Source organism: Protopterus annectens, chromosome 6.part0 (assembly GCF_019279795.1).
Source record: "Protopterus annectens isolate FY-2018-M chromosome 6.part0, PAN1.0, whole genome shotgun sequence".
NCBI classification, from domain to species: domain Eukaryota; kingdom Metazoa; phylum Chordata; order Ceratodontiformes; family Protopteridae; genus Protopterus; species Protopterus annectens.
Genome location: NC_056737.1, coordinates 229,015,492 through 229,038,263, shown reverse-complemented (window position 1 = coordinate 229,038,263; position 22,772 = coordinate 229,015,492). Strand labels below are relative to the sequence as shown.

At 40.7% G+C, this 22,772-nt stretch overlaps 1 protein-coding gene across 1 annotated transcript in view; it reads left to right on the top strand.

Moving 5' to 3' along the window:
- Nucleotides 1-212: 212 nt before the first annotated feature.
- Nucleotides 213-22,772, top strand: part of LOC122803815 (extracellular calcium-sensing receptor-like) — a 233,528-nt gene continuing 210,968 nt past the window's right edge. The window contains exon 1 of the mRNA XM_044073501.1: nt 213-470. Coding sequence (XP_043929436.1) covers nt 213-470 — 258 coding nt within the window. The remainder of the gene's footprint in view (nt 471-22,772) is intronic.

Sequence of the window (22,772 nt, the reverse complement as noted above, 5' to 3'; positions counted from 1 at the left end):
TGAAATCCTTTATACAAATGTATTTTAGACGTTTGAGATTGCACTGGTTTTCCATTATCTATCAGTATTACAGTAAGTGCCGGATCTTTTATTTATGCAATGTGCACAGACTATTACATGCACCAGAATCTTTTTATATGACCACTGTGTAAGTAAATTGTGCTTGTGTTCTCTGGAGGTTTCATTTTAGGTTGTATGAAAGACTTTTGGCCATGATCTTTACAATTGAAGAAATCAACATTGACCAAGAATTACTGCCAAATGTCACACTTGGGTGTGTGATTTACGATTCTTGTACAACTATTGCAGGAGCTCTTGAGGGCACAATGAAGTTGCTTACTGGGCAGAGAAGGACAATTCCAAATTATCAATGTCAGACTCTTTCCTCAGCTGTAGCTGTGATTGGTGAGTCATACTCATCAACTTCGATGCCCATGGCTAGATTACTGGGGCTCTATAAATTTCCTCAGGCAAGTGAGAAAAATATTTTTCATTTATATTTAATATAATTCAACTATCTTTATAGTGGTTACTTATTTTTATATGCTGGCTGAATTTGAGTAATGTGAGTTATAATCTATCAAAAGTGCATAGTAAATACAGAATTTTGAATGCATTATTTTATCACCAGTATAATACAACAAGTATACTAAACCAAATGTTATAATATATGGTGTATATTGTATAATCATTAATTAATTTATTTTAAATTAACATTGTTAGTTATTTCTGATTGAGCATCAAAATTCACCTACCTGTTTGTCTTTAGGATGAGGAAGGGAACTGAAGATGGTAGTAAAAAATGTACATAGTCACACAGAAGGTATGCACATTCCATACAAAAAGTACCTCAATTAAGGACCAAAGGAAGAAACCTAAGAAATACACATCGTGGGGCAAATTGATGACTGTTGCTTTATTACAATACATGCATCCCACCATTCTACTAGGTCCCTCTTACACCAAAGATTCAGTCTGTTGTTTCATAAAGCACAGTAAAAATTCAGTTTTAAGCCTGCAGTGTTGATGTGACAGAGTCCTGACTTGGCCAAGATGACCCGAGTCTGAGTAGCAAGATGGGTGCTTGACGGTGTAGGCAGGGAGGATGGTAATAACAATCTGGAGGGGACGTACATTAAGGAATACATATGTGTGAGTTAATTTCCCCCATGGTTACCAGGGGAATGACTATGCAGTGCTTTCTGAGGGTGGTCAGGACAGTACTGCTGATGTCCCTTGCAGAAGTCAGGGGTAGCTCTGCTCTAATGCTCATTGTATACAGCACCCCTGGGGTGTTTCTGGGTGGATGCACAGGGATAGCTTATAATAAAAAAAAATCTCAAACCACCCCTGATGGCTACTTAAATGACATTCCTTCCCAGATGACCTTCTCTTTTAGTGATGGGGCAACATATGGGCCATCTGAAGGGGGTGATGATGAGCAGGCAGCAAGGTCAAAATGGAAAAAAAAAACTTTGCCAATTAAGCTACACATGCAAAGCTTAACATTTGGTACGTATTAGCAAATTACTTCTCCTGGTTGTAATGGCAGCATCAGACTCTTCTTTTTTGCAAAGTTCATAGTCATGATCATACTAGCAACCACACAGTGATTGCCATAATGGCGTGCATTCTCCAATATGATGTCTACTGGTGTCTAATGTCAATGTTTACATTACATAATTTATGTTTAAGTTTTAGTAGACTCTGCCTGCAACTGCAATTATCTTGCATTTAGAATATCATAAGTTATCAAAACTCTCTGAAATTATCATGATTCTAGATTATTAAACAATGACTGGCCATTAACTTTCAAAAATGTGCACTCTGATTGGTCAGCCCAACTAGCATGGCCACTGAAAAATTGAGCATATACCAGCAGAAAAAAGTCCAGTCACCCAGACTTTCTTCTATTAATATATGCTACGGAGCAATCCAGTTTTCTTAATTAAGAAAAAAATATAAAATAAACTTTGACATCTGAATAGGTATGAGCGAGATGGGGCAGAGAAAATACAAGGAAAACCGGGTACATTATGTGCAAAACTAAAGAAATGAATGTACGTGATTATTCTTGTATTTTATCTGCCCTGTCTTTCTCATATGCCTGAACTGTCCGGATTTCAATTTACTAGCAAAAAAAAAAAAAAACTAATTGCTTCCTTTTCAAAGCATTGATGTACTGCATAAGTGTGGGAACATAAGTATCATATACATAAGCAGTATATCAAGAAAGCCCAATGATATGGGGAAAAAAGCAGAAGAGCACCACAGCGCCGTTATACAAAGACATTAGTAGTTACTTTTTTCTCAGATAATGTCATTGTATAATAGTAATAACCCATGGCTGGGTGTGGATAATGCTGGATTTACCCACAGCTGGCATTGTGTGGTCACTTGAGCTTCACTCTCATGATCAACCCGCACCATCCTTGGGTAAATCCAGCATTACCCACACTCAGCCATAGATTATTGCTATAACATACTAGAGGCCATAGCAGTCAGAAGAACTTAGACACAGTAGTTAAAAAAAAAGTATTCTAGGAGACAGTCAAAATGCTCAAGTCAGAATTGTTTATAGGTTCATAGGTTTATAGGTAGGTACTAGACTATCGGCTCAAGGGCATAAGTAAGCCTAGCCAACAAGGTTCCCTGGCTTACGCTACCCAAGAAAGTTAATTTCCTGTGCCCCTGTTGAGCAGAGCCACAAAAGTGATCCCCAAGGTGTATTTCCTATTTCCCATCCACTCAATGAAGAGTGCTAATGAGGAACTTTGCTTGACATAGATGGGTAGCTTGTTCCAGAGTATAGGAAGTTTCTGGGATAGGGATCTATCACTCCAGCATGTCCTGTTTATTGTGGTGACAAGGTTTAGGTCCCTAGAGCATGTAGCTTGGAGGGATTGGGATTACTTTAAGTGTAGCATGTCCAACAGCTCTGGGTTTAACATAGCTTTGTATGCTAGGCAGAGATCTTCTTGGAGTAGGCGATATGCTACAGAGTAAAGCTGGAGTTTTTTTGAGATGGTCAGTGTAGGGCATCTGTTTGAGTCCAGTAATCCTCTTTGTGAGGTACTTCTGTGGCCTTTCCAGCTGCTGCAGATGTCTTGTGAGGTACATTCCAAAAGGGGAGTTGTACTCTCTAATGTGCCTAATGAGTACTGACTAGAGAGGAACAATGACCTCTTTTTTTCCTGGATGGGAACCCTTTTGGATGAGGTGTGCCACATAGAAGGATTTCCTGACTACTGTGGTGATGTGATTATCAAAGGAGAGACTACTGCCCACCTGGGTCCCAGGGTCTATTATCATACATTAGGCATTAAGTAGACTGCTGTTTATGTGGTAGTTCATGGGTACAGAGTTTTTACCAAAGGGGATGACAACGCACTTTTTGGCATTGAGCTTGAGGCCATGCATCTGACACCAGGCATCTGTCTCAGTGAGGCCCTTCTGTAGGATGCCTACATCATTTGGGGACTCGACTATGGCTCCTAGTTTGCAGTCATCTGCAAACTTCGTTAGCCCAAGGCCTTCTGTGTTAGCCTGTACTTCAGAGAAGTAGATACCAAACAGGAGAGGTCCCAGGACTGAACCCTGTAGTACTCCACTTGTCAGTGGTTTGAAGTCAGATTTGGAATCTGCAACTTTTACAGTGTGGGTACTGTCAGTGAGCCAGTTGGCAACCCATCTTGTGATGTAGGGATTTATACCTAGTTTAGTGAGTTTAGCTATAATTCCAGAATGGGGGATGGTGTTGAAAGCCTTGGCGAGGTCAAGATAGGCTGTGTGAAACACCTTACCCTTGTCTACGACTTTGGTGACTGCCTCAAAGAAGTCAATCAGGTTCAGAAGGCATGATCTGCCTTTCACAAACCTGAACTGGGTGGGGTATAGAGTTTGGAGGTATGAGTTCCACGATGATACGTTCCATGGCCTTGCAGACCAGGCTCGTTAGGCTAATAGGGCAATAGTTCCCAGGTTCAGTGGTGGCTCCCCCTTTGTGGAGTGGGATAACTGTTGCTCTGTGCCATTCAGTGGGCACAAAACCTGATGTGAGACTATGATTGAACATGGTGCTTAGGTGGGGAGCCAGTTCATTCTAAAGTTTGTGTAAAACGCAGCCTGGGATGTTGTCCGGTCCCATGGATGCTGTGTTTTTGGTTTTAGAGAGTGCAGCTTTTACCTGCATAAATGTGATTATAGGGACTCTGAATTCTTCTTGTATAGATATGGACCCTTTAGGGGTGAGAGGGAGGTAAAGTTAGCACTAAACCTATCTGCCAGGATGTTGGCAATATCAGTTGGTTCTGTAATTTTCGTGCTGTTGTGCTGTAACTCAGAGCAGATCTGGGTGTTGCCATTGAGATTCTTGACATGGCTATAGAATGCTTTGTGGTTGCCCTTAGAATCAGTGGGAATTTTGTTTTCATAGCTAGCTTTGGAGGATGTTATAAGGAATCTCAGCTTCTTACTGAGGCTGACCAGGGAGCTCCTCCACTCATGGGATTTTACTCTCTTTTGCAACAGTTTCTTCCTCCTGTTGCAGAGTTTGTTTATGGCAGGGGACCACCAGATTGGCTTCCTTATTTTGGAAGATAGCGTCTTGGTTCTGTTGTAAAGGTCTACAAATATAGTCTAAGTACACTTTCAGCTTTGAGGAAACATCAGTATATAACTGCTGGCAGGTAATGTTTTTCTTTGAATTCTTTCATAGTATGAACAATTTAGTGCAGCTTGTCAGACAAAGGGCAGTTTATTTTGCTGACTGAGTTGATCCAGTTAAATATGATGGACTTGAAAGAGTCATTCCACTTAAAGAATGTTGAGACAAGTGTAGTTTGACAAACTAAGTTATCCCAGTCCCACGAATAAGGGTAAAGGGGTGTGGGGAGGGGATAGAGATAGGAATTAAGGTGAGGAGTTATAGCTGGATAGGATAGTGTGATTGTGGTGGTGAAAGGGTTAAAGAGAGAGGGAGATGTGAAAGGAAGTGGGGTAGGGGAAGGAGGGACTTCTGGCAGGATTAAGTGTTAGGGATTAAAGGAAGTAGGCACATTTGGCATGAGTTGGTGGTGCAGTAACAACTAGCTTACGTCCAGATGACCTGTAGGTATTGTGGATGCAGGTAGGCCTTGGATGGTGGGGAGAGAAGGGGTTAAGTTAACTGGGTCAGTTCCCTCCACTCTCTCTCTTGGTGTTTCTCTATAGTGACTAATTTAATGTGGGGGTGGAATCTGGGAATATAGGTTAGGGGACTGGACTTACTGGCAGGGAAGGGTAAAAGTATACTGAGAGCTGAGTGTGTGTGGGTGAATGGTTGGGGGGTAGTGTCGGTGTGAGTGGTGCTCGGCTTACCTGGGTGGGGGTGTGATTCTCCGGTGGTCTGGTAGGCCTAGGGTTGCTGTGGGTGTTTCCCAGTGTCCTGAAGCATTTGTTCATGGTTGAGGGCCTCCTGGTGGTCCGGTGGTGGCTCCGGTTGGGTGGTAGGGCCAGTCATGGTGGTTGGGGTCTTTCTGGTCATCCGGTGCCGCTGAGGTTTCTCCCTGTCATCTGTGTGTCTCCGGGGGATTTGTCAGGCCAATCGTGCCTTTTCCCGGTTGGGCCATTGTGGTCGAGTAACATCCATGTGGGTAGGCCAGGTCTGTCGTTACCTCCTTCCCATTTGGGGCCATGCAGTCGGTTAGGATCCATGTGGGTGGGCCGGGTAATCCATCAAAAAAAAAAAAAAAGAAAAAGGAAAAGTGTTCTCCCGGTGGTTGTGGTAGGCTGTGGGGGGGGGGGTCCATTGTCGTAATCTGGTCCCATTAGCATTGGGGGTAGTGGTGGATCATCTCCTCATGCTCCCTGGTGGGTTCGTGGGCTGCTGTGTCCTTTCTTCGGTCCCCAGTGTCGTTCCTCAGGTTTTATTAAGAAAAGTGTTCTCCCGGTGGTCATGGTAGGCTGTGGGGGGGGGGGGTCCATCACCGCAATCCAGTCCTATCAGCATTGGGAGTAGTGTTGGATGATCTTTTCATGCTCCCTGGTGGGTTTGTGGGCTTTTGTGTCCTTTCTCCAGTCCCCGGTTTTGTCCGTTCTTTGGGATGGTCATTGCGGCTGTGGTGGTGTCCCTGCATCCTTGCTTCGGTAGTGGTGGGAAATACTTTCCATCCTATTTGGTGGTTTCGTGGGTAGCGTCTGCCATTTTTTCAGCCGTTGGGTCCAGGCACCGGTTTGTGCATGCACACTGCTGTCCTTGGCCGTTACCTCTCTGGATTGTCATTCTGGGACAAAAAGGTAAGTGTTACAGGCTCAGTGTTAGGATAGGGTGGCTGGTATGTAGGTAGAAAGTTAGATGTGCAGGATTATTTATTTATTTAATATTTTATATATATATATATATATATATATATATATATATATATATATATATATATATATTTTTTTTTATATATAGATATATATGGGGAGGGATATTTATAGACAGGTGATATTCTAGTGTTAGGAAGGGGTTGCAAGCTGTAGGAGGTGTGGCTGATTGGGTGTGCAGCTGAAGGGTGAAGTGTGTGCCAGGCAGGGGCATATTTTAATGTACGGGGAGATATGACTGCATCAGTTAAGTGATTACACTGTATGATTAGTAGGTAAGCTATGCAAGTGGTGGTTTTCGGCTGCAGAGTATAGGTAAGTAGGGGAGTTGGCAGAGTGTGGTAGGGCAAGGCAACACTAGTGGTTGTGGGGGAGTAGAGCAGTCAGGTTTGTGGAACAGTTTTAATATTGTGTTTCTCTTTTACAGATGGCTAAATTACCAGAACTAAGACAGCAATGGCAAGCTACTGCGGCCCAAGCGGAGGAGTTGTTCCAGGAAGTGGCAACATCTGAGGTGGTACAGGAACCAGAACAGACCCCAGGCTGGAAGAGGTGGTGCACAGCAGTGAGAACCCCAGCTTGAGGGAAAAAGCAACAGGCATCGCAGAAAGCGATAGCAGTGGATACACCAGTTCCCAGTACATCTCAAGATGAAGGTGCAGGTAATGGTTTTACTACACAGTATTGTCTGGGGAGCTAGGGGTTGAGGACTGTGGTGGGGGAGGGATGACAAAGACTTGTCAGTTGGGGACCCTCAGGGGTGGTGTGCAAGGGATAGAGGAGGCTCAGAGGCAACTAGCATAGGGTGCCAGGTACACGGTTAGAGATGCAACAGGGGTGGCTGTTGGTTCTGGGGACAGTTCGGTCTTGGTAGGCTCTGACTTTGGGCTGTGGCCGGGGGACTGGTTGGCTACCCAATCTTTGGGACAGGGGACAGGAGCGGTTTTCCTGACTCCGCACATTCCGGGCTTGGTTAAGGAAAAAAATTTGGAAAGGAGAGTATGTGGATTTGTTTGAGCTGATTGATGCGGAAGGGGTCCAATGGCTAGTGGAAGCAGAGTCCTCCTATAGCAAGGACCTGCTGGTGGCTTTAGTGGCATTGTGAAGACAGAGGGTAGGTAAGCTTCACCCTAGGACATGGGATAATTGTGTGGTTGGTTTTATTTATTTCATGGCAATGCAGCTGGAGAAGGACGGGTCTTTGGACCTGCCTCTTCTAGGCTATTTCCTTACCATTCATGAGGCACAGTGGTTAAGGCCAGGTAATGCGTGGCTTTGATATGATCAGCATTTCTGCAAATGGAAGGCTGTGGACCAGTCACTCCGTTGAGAGGTGCGTCATCCAGATCTATGGTTGGCTATGATGATGGATAGTTATGGTGGCTTTAACAGAAAGCTGAATGGGGAGGAAGCAGCAGGTGTGTGTTGGTCTTTTAATAGTGGTTCCTGTTCATGGGTGGGGTGCAAATTTGCACACGTTTGTTCAAGATGTGGAGGGAGTCATTCAGCCGTTGGCTGTGGTCTGCAAGACCTGTTCACCTGAAACTCTAATGTTATAGGTCGTGAGGGTGGATTTGGTGGGCAAGGCTTCTTGCAAGGCTTTCAACCGGTCTGGTGGAGGGGTAATTTTCAAGGATCCCAGGGATTTGAACTCGGGTTTTTTAGAGGCAGCAGAGGAAGGGGCGCCATTCCCCATTAAGGTGGAGGTTCTCCAGGGTATGCTTCATTGGTTTCCTGGTCTGGCCATCAAAAATGAGATAATACAAGGATTTCAGGGGGTGGTTCCTATAAAGTCCACCGTGGGAGGGGGTGGGGGGGGGTTGCAAGAATCTGCAATCTGTTCAAGGTAAAGAGGACATCTTGGAGGTGTTAGTGGAGAAAGAGTGTTGGGCAGGGTGGTTATTAGATCTTTTTGACAGTCCGCCTTTCAGTACTTACAGGGTGTCGCCTTTGGGGTTGGTGCCGAAGAAACAGGTGGGGAATTCAGATTGATACATCACTTGTCATATCCCGAAGGGAATTTAGTAAATTATTTTATTGCAGAAGGGGAGGTTAGGGTGCATTACACTTCCTTAGATGATGCAGTGAAAGTGATTAGGGAATTTCTGGAGTCGTGGTTGGTTAAGGTTGAAATTGAGTCGGCTTTTCAATTGTTGCCTATTAGGAGTGAGGATTGGCCACTACTGGGAATGTGGGTAGGTGTTAATTACTACTTTGATAAAGCTATGCCTATGGTTTGTTCAGTGGCATGTACAACTTTTGAGAAGTTCAGTACAGTATTGCATTGGATTTGGCAGCAAAAAGTGGGAACTCAAAAGGAAGTGCATTATTTAGATGATTTTTTGTTGGTGGGCAAAGGAAGGGTAGGAGCACAGGAGGGATTGCAGGAGTTTATGATTATATGTGAGGAGTTAGGGGTACCATTGGCTCAGCATAAGATGGAGGGTCCAGCAAGATCATTAGAATTTCTGGGATTAACAGTTGATGTGGAGCGGGGACTGTTTTGCCTACCTGAGAATAAAATAGAGAGACTTAGGTCAGCTATACGTTTGGTGTTGGGTAAGTATAAGATTCAGAAACATTCAGTTATGGAGTTGCTGCGGCTTTTGAATTTTGCCTGTCGAGCAGTGCACCCAGGGTGAGCCTTTTGTAGGTCAGTGGTGTATTAGTTGAAAGGGGGTCAGAGCAAACGCTATTGGGTTAGGGTGACCCAACTGGTGCAGGAGGACTTGGTGTTGTGGGATGGGTTTTTGCAACTTAATGGGATATTTTTTTGGCAGTCAGACTGGGTGGGGCAGGAGGAACTTCAGTTGTTTATGGATGCAGCTGGGGGTGTTGGTATGGGGGCCTATTTCGGGGGTCGATGGTTTGCGGCTGAATGGCCGTGGGATTGGAAGAAGGTATGGAAGTGGGATGTGGCCTTTCTAGAGTTGATGCCTATATGGGCAGCTTCTGTGGTGTGGATGGAGCATTTGAGGGGCAAATGTATAGTTTTTCACTCTGATAATATAGCTGTAGTGAGGGTATTACAAAAAAAGACGGCTAAGTCGGGTTGGTTATTGTTGGTATTATGTAAATTGGTTTTGCAGAGCTTCTTAATAAATTTTTCCTTTACAGGATAGCATGTGCCTGGCATAAGGAATGAGATTGCTAATAGCATGTCCCGATTTCAGTTTTGCAGGTTTCAAGGGTTGGTTCCACTAGCGGAGGAGGTGCCAGAAACCCTGCCAGAGGAGGTGTGGAATCTTGGGTCGATGTAGCCAGGCAGTTGGTACAGCATTCCTGGGCCCCTTCTATGAGGAAGGCATATGGTAGGGCTCTTTCTGATTTTAATCAGTTTATTTTGCAGCTGCCAGAAGAGGAAGTGGTATGGTCGGAGGAATTACTATTGCGATATGTAGCTCGTGCTTGGGGGCTAGGCAAGGCTTTGCAGACAGTTAAGGTGGATTTGGCTGCAATTTGCATTTTCGCTAAGGTAGCAGGGTTGCAGGATTTCAGGTCTTGGACATTAGGGCATATGTTGAGGGGTTGGGGAGAGTGGTGGTAGAACGTAGGGATATTTGATGACCACTTACGAGGGTTATATTGAAAGTTTTGTTGAGAGGGTTAGGTTTGTTACAAGGGGGGTTTTCAGATTATTTTATGTGGGGTGCGTTATGCACATGGTTATATTTTGGTGTTTCCATATTTCAGAGTTGTTAGGCTTGTTATGTTGGAAGGATTTTATCATAGGGGAGGGTGAGGTTACTATTGCATTAAGGAGTAGTAAGACAGATCAATTGGGTAGGGGATGTTTGGTGGTACTTAAACCTGTCAGGAATCCTTGCCTTTGTCCAGGAATGTGGGATAAAGAATTTATGAAGAGGAAGAAGGGGAGTGCGGATCAGTTAATTTTTTCTTCAATGGATTGGGAAGGTGATGTCAAGTAGTAGATTCATAACTTTAGTGAAGAGGGTTTTACGTTACATGGGATTTCCAGCAGAGAGGTTTGCAGCTCACTCATTCAGGATAGGTAGGACCTCAGATTTAGCTAGAGAGAGTAGTTCTACTGAATTTATTAAGAGAGTGGGGAGGTGGTCTTCAAATACATTTTTTTCATATGTTAGATAAGTTGTGGTCTGATTATTAATTTTCTCTTTTTTTCTTTTAGGGAAGCACATTATCATCTTGGGGCATTTGTATATCCACTGGGCAGAGAAGCGTGCTATAGTTAGGGATGATGGAGAAAATTTGGGTTTATCACATTTAGGGTGGTCAGTGACTTGGCATGGTGTTAGCGGTCTTAGGTGGGATGGATTTTTGCATGAATTTGAGAGGGCTAAACTGAAGGTGAGCTGTCCTTGTATACTAGTCATTCAGACTTGGGTACTTTTTCCATAAAACAATTAGTAGACATTATTCTTCAGGATTTGATGAGATTACAGGTGTTGTACCCGGGTCTGGAAATTGTGTGGTCAGAGATGGTTCCTCGTTTGTGTTGGAGGGCTGCGTATAGTTATAGGGTGATTGAAAGGGTCAGAATGTGCGTCAATCAAAGGCTGGCTTGGCAGTTAAGAATTTTGGGGATACATACCATTGACCATAGAGATTTTGGGGATGGAGAGGAGTCTTGGTACCGAACGGATGGAGTACACCTTAATGACGTAGGATTGGATCTTTTTAATTTGCATTTGAAGCTCTTTTTAGAGGATATGATTGCGGCTAGGGTTTAGGAGGGGGAACAGCCTGGGACTAGGCTGGTGGCGGAGAAGAGGGACAGGATTGTCCTCTTCTGTTCCCCCTCTAAAGAAGGTGGTTATTGGTTAATGGTTTGGTATGAAGGTGAGGTGAGTAGGTACGCTGCCTCTTTATGTGGGGTGAGTAGGTATGCTGCCCAGGTGGAGGAGGTATCAGGGTGAGTAGGTACGCTGCCCTGAGGTAAATTCGTCCAGGGTGAGTGGTGATGCTGCCCCGAGATCATCGTTGCTGAGGAAGATAACTAATGTTGTTTTTGTTTGTGTAAGTTCATTGTATAATAGAGTTTAATAAAGGTCGCCAAATGGCTTTATGTGTTTGGTGTGGTTATTTAAAAGGGGGACAGGACAAATGTATTTTGGGACAAACTAAGTTGTCCCGGTCTCACAAATAAGGCCAAAGGGGTGTGGGGAGGGTATAGAGGTAGGAATTAAGGTGAGGAGTTGTAGTTAGTTAGGATAATGGGATTGTGGTGGTGAAAGGGTTAAAGAGAGTGGGAGATGTGAAAGGAAGTGAGGCAGGGGAAGGATGGACTTCTGGCAGGATTAAGTGTTAGAGATTAAAGGAAGTAGGCATATTTGGCGTGAGTTAGTGGCCCTCCCACCCTCTCTTTTTTGTTTATGGATGGAAGATGTGGGCGGAGAAGAGGGACAGGATTTCCCTCTTCTGTTCCACCTCTAAAGAAGGTGGTTATTGGTTAATGGTTTGGTATGGAGGTGAGGTGAGTAGGTATGCTGCCTCTTTAGGTGGGGTGAATAGGTACGCTGCCCTGAGGTAAATTCGTCCAGGGTGAGTGGTGATGCTGCCCTGAGATCATCGTTGCTGAGGAAGATAACTAATGTTGTTTTTGTGTGTCTATGTTCATTGTATAATAGAGTTTAATAAAGATCATCAAATGGCTTTATGTGTTTGGTGTGGTTATTTAAAAGGGGGACGGGACAATGCTTTGTTACACAATAATGTGGAATAGAAGGGGCATTTAACAATGATGCATGTTTGGTCTGTAAATTGATCTATGGCAGCAGCATGTACAGATTTTATAATATAGTTATGGGAAAAGTGTTAACTCATTTACAACTAGTAGCTGTGGGATGTCACACCTCTAGCAGCCTGCAAAACCTTTATATTCTGAATTTTTTAAAGAGGCAAATAAAAAAAAAAACATAAACCAAACATAAGAATGAACAGTATATTTTTTCTTTAAAAAAACAATGCTAAAAGTTAGTACATTTAAAGTATGTACATCATTGGACTACAATGTCATAATGCAAAACATCCAGGTTTATATTTGTTTTATAGACTTTTACAAATGATTTTTCATATCTTAAAGCACACACACACACACACACACACACACACACACACACACACACACACACACACACACACACACACACACACACACACACACACACACAAAACCAGCTTAGACAGAGAGGGCCTGAATCCAAAAAGGGTAAACATGTTTATAGATAGACTTTACACCAAAGAAAGTCAGTTATACTGAGAGAAAATATTTCTGAATCAGGGCAGACAGGCTGAGAAAAACTTTTTGGAATCTGTCCCAGAATATCTTAAATAATATCATAAAATATCATGTGTATCATAAAATGTGTAGTCACTACAGGAAAAAAACCTCCAGTAAATGACCTTCTGCATTAAATTCCCAACAAAAGTATCATATATATTCCAACTCCGTGGGTCCACAGTTTTATTTTAGAGAATTAGAAGAAGCAACGTAAAATGTAAGAGGGTGGTGGTTTAGAAAATGATTTAGATACAAAGGAATTTGACTGGCAAATCAAGTTAAGTGCATATAAGCACACAAGTTTAAATAATGTAGTCAATTTTAAATGCAAATTGAAAGGAAAACATAATAAACATTAATTGTCATGTGATATTGATTTATGTATATATAGCTGATTGACTGGTATTTTAACTGAGTGTGATAAAGACTTGGTTTTATAAAGATGAAAGCACTTACTTATTTGTATTTGTTAAAGTTTTGTATTGCATTCTCAGCATGTGTCAACATATTTTTAGTGGCTAATTGGGCATACTGCTGTTACATTAAGGAATTTGGTACATTGCTCTGCCTTACTAGTATACAATAATCCACTGTTGTTGCACATAGCATGGACAAATGGTAACTTATACAGTAATGTAGACAGTGAGGCATTGTGGGTTCAGTCTTTCATGATGTTATCAGGTATTTCAACTTCAAGAAAATTTTCAAGGAGTGGTGGTTATCAACACAATTAATTGCAAAAATAAAACACTTACATTTTTCATATGGTATATAACAGGAGATTATGCCCATCACTATTGAGCCAATACACTTTAAAATATTACTGACAGCTTGTAGGGCAATATTAATGCAATGTATCTGTCTATGAATTGTTTTCCATGTACTTATACTGTGTAGAAATATAATAAATGCCTTGCTTTGCCTTCTTCCTTTTCTGTCTCTCCTCCCCTTCCCCCCTTTTTTCCTTTTCTTTATCTGTCTTCTTTCATTCCTTTTAAACTTTAGCAGTACAGTAGGTAACTATATGTTTTATATATAAGTAATAAATAAAAAGCTTTATTATTACAAGATGTATACTAATTCAATACTCTTGACGGACATATATGTTTATAAAGAATACATTCATTTGAAAAACCCAAAATATTGAAATGCAAAATGTTGAAAGCTCAAAGTATTGAAAACATATTCAGTGCAGGGGGTAAGCCCCATCCCCACCCCTAGCTAATTATATATACCAACTTTAAGATCACACAACAGTGGGGAAAGGGCAAATTCCCATTTTCAATATTTTGAGTTTTCAACATTTTGGGTTTCAGTATTTTGAGTTTTTTGACTAAATCAATGTATTCCAATCATAAATATGCTTTTAGATAGCTAGGTATGTTTAATATCATATAAAGTACTACATTTCATATAAGTAATGAGATCACACTGTAGTTTATTTCTTAAAATATATTTTATATGATCTTAAATTTCATATAGCAGCTTGTAAAGACTCAGTTTTAGAGTTAATGAAATAGTTTAAAAGCTTAGCTTAGCTAATTTCTAATTAAGTTAAGGGATCAGTTGATACCAGTGTAGTAATAGTAAAAGATTACAATGTTTTCTTCATTAATTCAGTTTTCTCTTAACTATTCTCCAGATGAGTCAAACTTGAAAGTATCATTGAGTTTTATAAGATAACAGTAGATGAGATACCATTTTATATGAGTGCAAATGTAAAAATATTTTAAATCAACCACATGGTAAAGTCATTAAACATACTGTCAATTAATATTTTCTTCTTTTCCTTTCAGCTGTTCCCATTAGGGGGTTGCCACAGCGGATCATCTGTTTCCATTTCTTCCTGTCCTCTGAATCTTGTTCTGTCACACCAACCACCTGCATGTCCTCTGTCACTCCATCTATAAACCTTATCTTAGGCCTTCCTCTTTTCCTCTTACCTGGCAGCTCCATCCTTAGCACCCTTTTCCCAATATACCCAGCATCCCTCCTCAGCACATGTCCAAACCAACAAAATCTCACCTCTCTAGTTTTGACTCCAAACCGTCCAACCTGAGCTGACCCTCTAATATACTTATTCCTAATCCTTTCCATCCTTGTCACACCCAGTGCAAATCTTAACATCTTTAACTCTGCCACATCCAGCTCTGACTCCTGCCTTTTTGTCAATGCTACCGTCTCCAATCCATATAACATAGCTAGTCTCACTACCCTCTTGTAGACCTTCTCTTTCACTCTGACTGGTACCTGTCTGTCACAAATCACTCCTGACAATCCTCTCCACCCACTCCACCCTGCCTGTACCCTCTTCTTCACCTCACCATTACTTTCAACTGTTGATCCCAAGTATTTAAACTCATCCACCTTTGCCAGCTCTACTCCCTGAATCCTCACCATTCCTCTATCCTCCCTCTCATTCACACACATATATTCTGTCTTAGTCCTGCTGACCTTCATTCTTCTCCTCTCTAGAGCATATCTCCACCTCTCCAGGGTCTCCTCAACTTGGTCCCTACTCTCACTACAGATCACAATATCATCTGCAAACATCATATTTCATGGGGCCTCCTGTCTGATCTTGTCTGTCAACCTGTTCATCACCACTGCAAATAAGAAAGGGCTGAGAGCTGATTCTTCATGTAATCCCACATCCACCTTAAATGTATCAGTCACTCAAACCATAGACCTCACCACTGTCACACTACCCTAGTCCCTCGTACATATCTTTTACCACTCTTACATACTTCTCTGCCACTCCAGACTTCCTCATACAATACCACAACTCCTCTCTAGGCACCTTGTCATATGCTTATTCTAAGTCCACAAAGACACAATGCAACTCCTTCTGACCTTCTCTGTACTTCTCCTTCCAACACTCTTAGAGCAAACATCACATCTGTAGTGCTCTTTCCAGGCATGAAACCACACTGCTGATCACTAATCATCACCTCCCTTTTTAACCTAGCTTCTACTACTCTTTCCCATAATGCCATGCTGTGACTGATCAGTTTTATCCCTCTGTAGCTACTACAGCTCTGCACATCACCCTTATTCTTAAAAATCAGTACCAAAACACTTTTTCTCCACTCCTCAGGCATTGCTGTCACTTTCCAAGATTTCGTTAAATAATCTGGTTAAAAACTCCACTGCCATTTCACCTAAACACCTCCACGCTTCCACAGGTATGTCATCTGGACCAACAGCCTTTCCATTCTTCATGCTCTTCATAGCTGTCCTTACTTCCTCCTTGCTAATCCATTGCACTTCCTGATTCACTGTCCCCACATCATCCAACCTTCTCTCACTCTCATTCTCTTCATTCATCAGCCCCTCAAAGTACCCTTTCCATCTGCTCAACACACACTCCTCACTTGTGAGTATGTTTCCCTCATTATCCTTTATCACCCTTACCTGCTGCACATCTTTCCCAGCTCAGTCCCTCTCTCTAGCCAATGGGTACAGGTCCTTTTCTCCCTCCTTAGTGTCCAACCTCTCATAAAACTCTCCATATGCCTTATCATTAGCCTTTGCTACCTCTCTCTTTACCATACGCCTCATCTCCGTATACTCATACTTTCTTCATCTCTCTGACAATCCCACTTCTTTGCCATCCTCTTCCTCTGTATACTTTCCTGTATTTCCTTATTCCACCACCAGGCCTCCTTGTCCTCCTTCCTCTGTCCAGATGTCATACCAAGCACCTTTCTAGTTATCTCCCTTACCAGCTCTGCTGTAGTTACCTAGCTATTTGCTAACTCTTTACTGCCACCCAGTGCCTGTCTCAATTCTTCCCTGAACTCCACCTTACAATCACCCCTTTTCAACTTCCACCATTTGATCCTTGGCACTGCCCTTACTCTCTTCCTCCTCTTCTTGATCACCAAAGTCATCCTACAGACCACTATTCTATGCTGCCTAACTATACTTTCCCCTGTCACCACTTTATAGTCTCCAGTCTCCTTCAGACTGGCCCTCCTGCATAGGATATATTCCACCTGTGTGCATCTTTCTCCACTCTTGTATGTTAACCTGTGCTCCTCCCTCTTCCTAAAATACATATTCACCACAGCCATGTCCATCCTTTTTGCCAGATCCACTACCATCTGACCTTCTGCCTTCATCTCCCTAACACCAACCTATTACTTCCTCATACCCTCTGTTCCCTTCACCAACATGCCCATTGAAATCCACTCCAATCACCAGTCTCTCACCCTTGGGTACACTCACCACCACTTCATCCATCTATGGATAGGTGAATTAATTCTAAAAGTTTATAAGTTATTTCCAACTAAAGTTGAACAATTAATAACTAGTGTATACACAAATATCAGGTTAAACAATGATATGTGGTCCTGAAAATTTTTCACAAAAACACCAATATTAAAAGCAGATAAAGCTCAAATTCACTATGCATCTTACCATTCAACCACATTATTAGATGTGGATTATAATACTCATATTTCCATATACTTTGAATATCAAAGCTGTATGAGTAATGAATGAATTTTGAAAAGGTTTCTTGTTTTCTTCCATTCAAATTTATTTACTTAACTGAATTTATCCAGTATTTTATTTACATTATTAAAAATGTAACTTACCTGAATTTTCATAACATTATTGCAGACTCTTTATAATGATAACAAAAAGTATGTTAGATTAATCCATTACGTCTCAAAAACAGTAAATATTAAAAGGGTCACTTGACAAGGATGCCCACTGGCACCTGTATAGAACCATTAATATACAAACGTCTGTTAAAGACTATATATGTGAACAAATTAACATAAAAAATAGCTGTATATAAAAGAATACCAAAATTATTAATGTTTGTAAATGAGATAATAAATCTGTTTTAATTAACTTATATAAAATGATAAGAGACCAAAGTTCATATTCAGTAGATAATTACTGGACAGAAATGCTGAAAAACAAATAAAATGGAATTTATTTTAAAAGACGAAAACATTACTGTTAAGATTCATTAAGTGTACTATAAGCAGATTAGTTTGAAGAAAAAAAAAAAATATATATATATATATATATATATATATATATAGATAGATATATATATATATATATATATATATATATATATATATATATATACATTAAAATTATTAAATAGAACATTTTATACTTAACATAAAACAGCATCACAGAAATATAAATAGATGTATATGCCAAAGATGTAAAGAAAATGCAGATGCAGATTAGGAACATGTTGTTGAATGTACAAAACATTGAACTTATTGGGAGCAAATACCTGCATTTGTGTCAAGCATTATGGACAATTTTACACTTACAAAATTATGATTACATGTATTATTCCATTTCTAGCAGGTTTACTCATTTTTCAACACTATGGCTCTAAATGATTGTCACTGTAAAAATGACACCCCAACCTTACAACCCCATGTACAAAAACAGGAACATTGGTTGTGAATTGATGTATGGATTAGCAATAACAAGAAAAATAATATCAATAAACTGGTTAGAGGAAAATGAACCTAATTTTTTTCAGAATTTTTATTGCTCCTTTAGGAAGTCCATGACAAAGAATTTGGAATAATGCATTGCAAATATACAGCGAAAGAAAATAAATTTCAGTTTTGTAAATATATTGCAGTGATGCTACTTCAAATTAATGAATGCTGGCATTCATATATTATATAGAATAAATATATTTATAGAGAACATTTTCATGTTGTCAGTATTTATTAGTTCATTAGTTAGATAATGTTTAGATAATGTTTAGATAAAAATATGATTAAAAGGCAATGAATGCTTAAGAAAAAAATGAAATAATGCTATTGGATATTTATTGTGACAAACTAAAATATATGATAATCAGAATCAATAACTGTTACAAAAAGAATAAAAAGAGAGAGAGAAACATACAAGAATTTATAGTATCTGTATATTAGATGTATATGTTGTTCCTTACCTAGCTGGGAAATCCCTTTCTGATTATTGTGAGGAGTAGTATAGGAATTTGTAAATGAAAATAAGTGGAACTTACTATAAAAAATGCAATATGGTAAAAAAAGGACTGAGGAAAATGTGGCTTAAGTAATGTTTGTATTTTGGCAAAGTACATTAAGGATGTTAGTAAACACGGGGCAAGGGAAATCTTGAAGACTGGATAAACTCCCCTTTTTGTCAGATGTTTTTTCTGGATTATTTTATTTATTTAAATGACAGCAATATTTTGGGTGTATATTATGTTATCAAACTTTTAAAAGTTCGAATGTCATATGGTCGACACCATATGATCGAACATTTAAAAGTTTGAATGTTTCAACGGAGATCTCTGTACACTGTGGAATGGGAAGATTTCACTTTCCTGCACTGTAGTGTGATCTCAGAGTTGTTATATTTAAAGAGTGGGGGTGTGGGTGGTGCAGTGCCTGCTTAAAATGTTCAGGTAGGTTTTTTCTGTTGTTTATATATTTTTTTAGCTTTTTGAACTTTTAAAAGTGCGCTCATATGGCTTCAACCTAATCACGTTCCAACTTTTAAAAGTTCGATAATATAATATAAACCCCAATATTTCTACCCATTCCTGGAGTACAGATGATGCTATGAACAGGTGAAGTCAGTCCAAACAGAAAATTAAAATAAAAATGTGAAGAATGATCCCAATTGTAAAACATTTTCTGTCTTAAGTACTGACTGTTGTGATCATTCATACATTCATTCTCTGATTGCCTGCTTAATCCAATATAGGGTATTATAACAACAATAGTAGTATAATTTTCCTGTTCTATAAATAGAATAATTTCCAGATTTGTCCTTACAGAGTAGTTGCTACATTTAATATATTTTACTCCTCTTGAACTGATAAGATATTTATAAAATTCTTGCCAGTCACTATGGACTTTCATCTCCTAATTCAGCTTTAGTTGTAAATGTTCTTCATATTGATCACTGCTGTAGTAGCCTTAGCTATGTGAGTTATATCCTGCCAAGGATATAACATCTGGCCAGCTTCTGAAGCTTCAGGACACCTTCCAGGCACCAAAACTGCTTAGCAGTTTGAGATGAGCTGACTTAAAGACAAGTTCAGGTGCAAAGCCCTTCTGAGATTTCCTGCCACCAAATAGTATGCTCCTCTGAGGCTTTAAAGGATAGATGGTTGGCCTGTGCTTTCTTTTCTGGGCAGATAAGATCCTGTTGGGTAAAACAAAAAAAAAACTTCAATTTTCTTATATTTACTAATGTTTTATTACTTTTCTGTTCAGGAAATTTATTTTAAAGCTTGGAGTGTTGCGCTTTAACAGACTGTTTTGAGACTGTAACATACTTTAAAATAGAGCACTTGTTTTTTCTGTTATTTTTAAAGTAGTCTAAACTAACGGATAACATAGTTTCTGTGGAGAAACTGGGTTTAATTTTTCAATTTGAGGCTGCCTTAGTGTTTGACCTTTTAACTGTTTTTTTTTTCTGTCAAAAAAGTAACTTTTGTGGACTGGTAGTTTTGCTGGCATTTGTTGCTTGTCTTTCTTGGGTCAGCATCCTGGCACAACAGGGAAACCTTCCCTGTTCCTTCTTGAAGGAGTGAGAACAGTGGCGATCCCTTCCCTACTGAGAGGACTCCAACAGCCTCAGATGACATGGCTAACCTCTTGTCCATAGTGGCTGTGGATGCTACACCAAAGGTATTCAGAGTAAAAGATGAGTGAGCTGAGGTACAACAAACGGCCACAGAAAAGTCACCCACCTACAGATGAAGCAAATTTCACGCCTGCTGTGGTAGCAAAGGCTGTTTGCTTAACTTTTGTATGTTCTTAGTGCCAAAGAAAGAAAATGTCAGAGAACAGTTCTGGATCTTTTTTTCCTAAATCTGTTTGTGATCTTGCCCAAGTTCAATATGATGTACTTCACAACCTTTTACTTCTTCTTCCTCTTTCAAGTTTTCTGGTTACACTGGACTTAAAAGATGTTTACTATTACATTCCTGTTTATCCAGCCTACATGTGTTTCTTAGAGGTTTGTGTGTCTGGATCATATTATCAGTTCTCTGCCTTACTTTTTGGACTATCCACTGCACCAAGAGTATTCACAAAGTGTTTAGTTCCAATTATAGCTCATTGCAGGCTACAGAGTATCCTCATTGTTCCGTATTGAGACAACCTGCCCATCTTTGCAGATTCTTTTTCAAAATGTCAAGAGTCTCATTTGGGTTAGAGATCTATTGCACAAGCTGGGATTCTAAGAGAACATTCAGAAGTCTTTCATGACTCCCTCACATACGATTGTGCTCCTGGGATGTCAACTAGACAACTCAGTTCAAAGAGCTTTTCTTCCACAGGAACAAAATAGATATTAGGATCATAGGAGGATACTAGGCTATAGACCCAGAGGTCATTTCAAGCCTAACCATTTCATCCCAATGTAATACCATAGATACTGTAGTCAATACCCAGGATTGTATTTATTAATGACTGCCCATGTCCAGGAGGATTGTGGGCACTATCTCTGGTAAGAATTTATGGTGCACCATCCACTTGTCCAGGTTTCTTTTGAACAGTGTCATAGAGGTGCTCTGCTTCACATGAATTGCCAGCCTATTCCAAAGACGTGGTAGTCATTGGAAGACAAATCCATCTCTCCAGCACATCCTATTCAAGTTGTAGGCCATATTTAGGTCCCTGGAACAAGTAGCGCTAGTCCCATTTGATTTACGGATGTGCAGCAAATTCATTCTGTACGGAGTCTGCATGTCCTCCCTGTGTTCGCGTGGGTTTCCTCTGGCTGCTCTGGTTTCCTCCCACATTCCCAAGACATGCTGCAGGTGGATTGGACACTCTAAATTGGGCTTAGGTGGGAGTGTGTGTGTTTGTGTGTGTGTGTGTGTGTGTGTGTGTGTGTGTGTGTGTCTGTGTGTGTCTGTGTGTGTGTCTGTGTGTGTGCCTTCTGAGGAAGGTCGGGCGCCGGTCTGGCAACTTCACACAGTAAAACTCGCCTGCTGTTCGTTCTGTGGACCAATGATCCACCATGGTGACCCCTAACTGGAGCAGCCAAAAGGAGAAGTAGAAGAAGAAGACTAAGACACCAGTCAATGGTCTGTGTAAGACCCTCCCAAAGTATACTGACATAATTTGGGGATTCAATAATTGCACCCAGTTGGCAGTCGTCTACAAACTTGATCAGCAACAGCCCCTTAGTTTTGGCCTGAACCTCTGAGAAGTATATACCAAACAGTAGGGGGCCCAGCACTGACTCTTGTGGCCCCCTTCTAGTTGATGTGGAGTCACCCACTTTGATAGTGCATGACTGGTCTGTGAGCCAGTTGGCAACCCATCTCACAACAAAGGGGTTTACATTCAGTTTGCTAAGTTTATCAGTGTGGGATTGTGTCAAAGGCCTTTGCCAAGTCAAGGTATGCTGTATGTACAGATTGCCCTCATCAATGGCCCTGGTCACATTTTCAACAAAGCCATTGGTTAGTTTGTGTTTGAATAGATTACTTAATGGTGATCCTTGTTCATGTTTTAGTTTGACAGCCTGGGATGCCATCTGCTCCCATAGAGGCTGTGTTTTTTGCCTTAGTTAAAGCTTTAATGACCTGCTTTTCAGAGTTGGGGGCAAGGTTTGTGATAAGTTTTTACGGGGTAATGGAGTGAAATGTTCACCAAATGTCTCCACTTAGCAAGTTTGCTAGCTCTGCAGGATCAGTGTGTGTGATACTGTTAGTCACATGTTCAGCACATGCTTGGGTCCTACCTTTTAAGCTACATACATAGCTGTAAAAGGCCTCATGATTATCCGTGGTTGTGATTGTTAAGTTTTTCTCAAAGTTGTCTTTAAAAAATTTGACATGTTGTTTTACTTGCCTATTGAGGCTGAGGAGGGTGCTTTTCCATTTTTGGGGCTTCGCCTTAGTTTTTTTAGACAGCAACTTTTTGCATTTGTTGTAAAGTTTGTTGATGTTGGATGTCCACCAGGGTAGCTTTTTTTTACTTGGGGCTCTGGCTTTGATTCTTTCTGGAACAGTCAAGTCTGTACACTTATACAAGTGATTGTACAAGGCTTTTGTGTAAGCTTTGGTGGAGTTACCACTTCCAGCTGGGAGTGGGGCTTGAAATGCATTTATACCTTCCCCTAGAAGGGTATTGTTTGCTTTGGTGAAGGTTTTAGGGTGATTTTACCCTTTGTG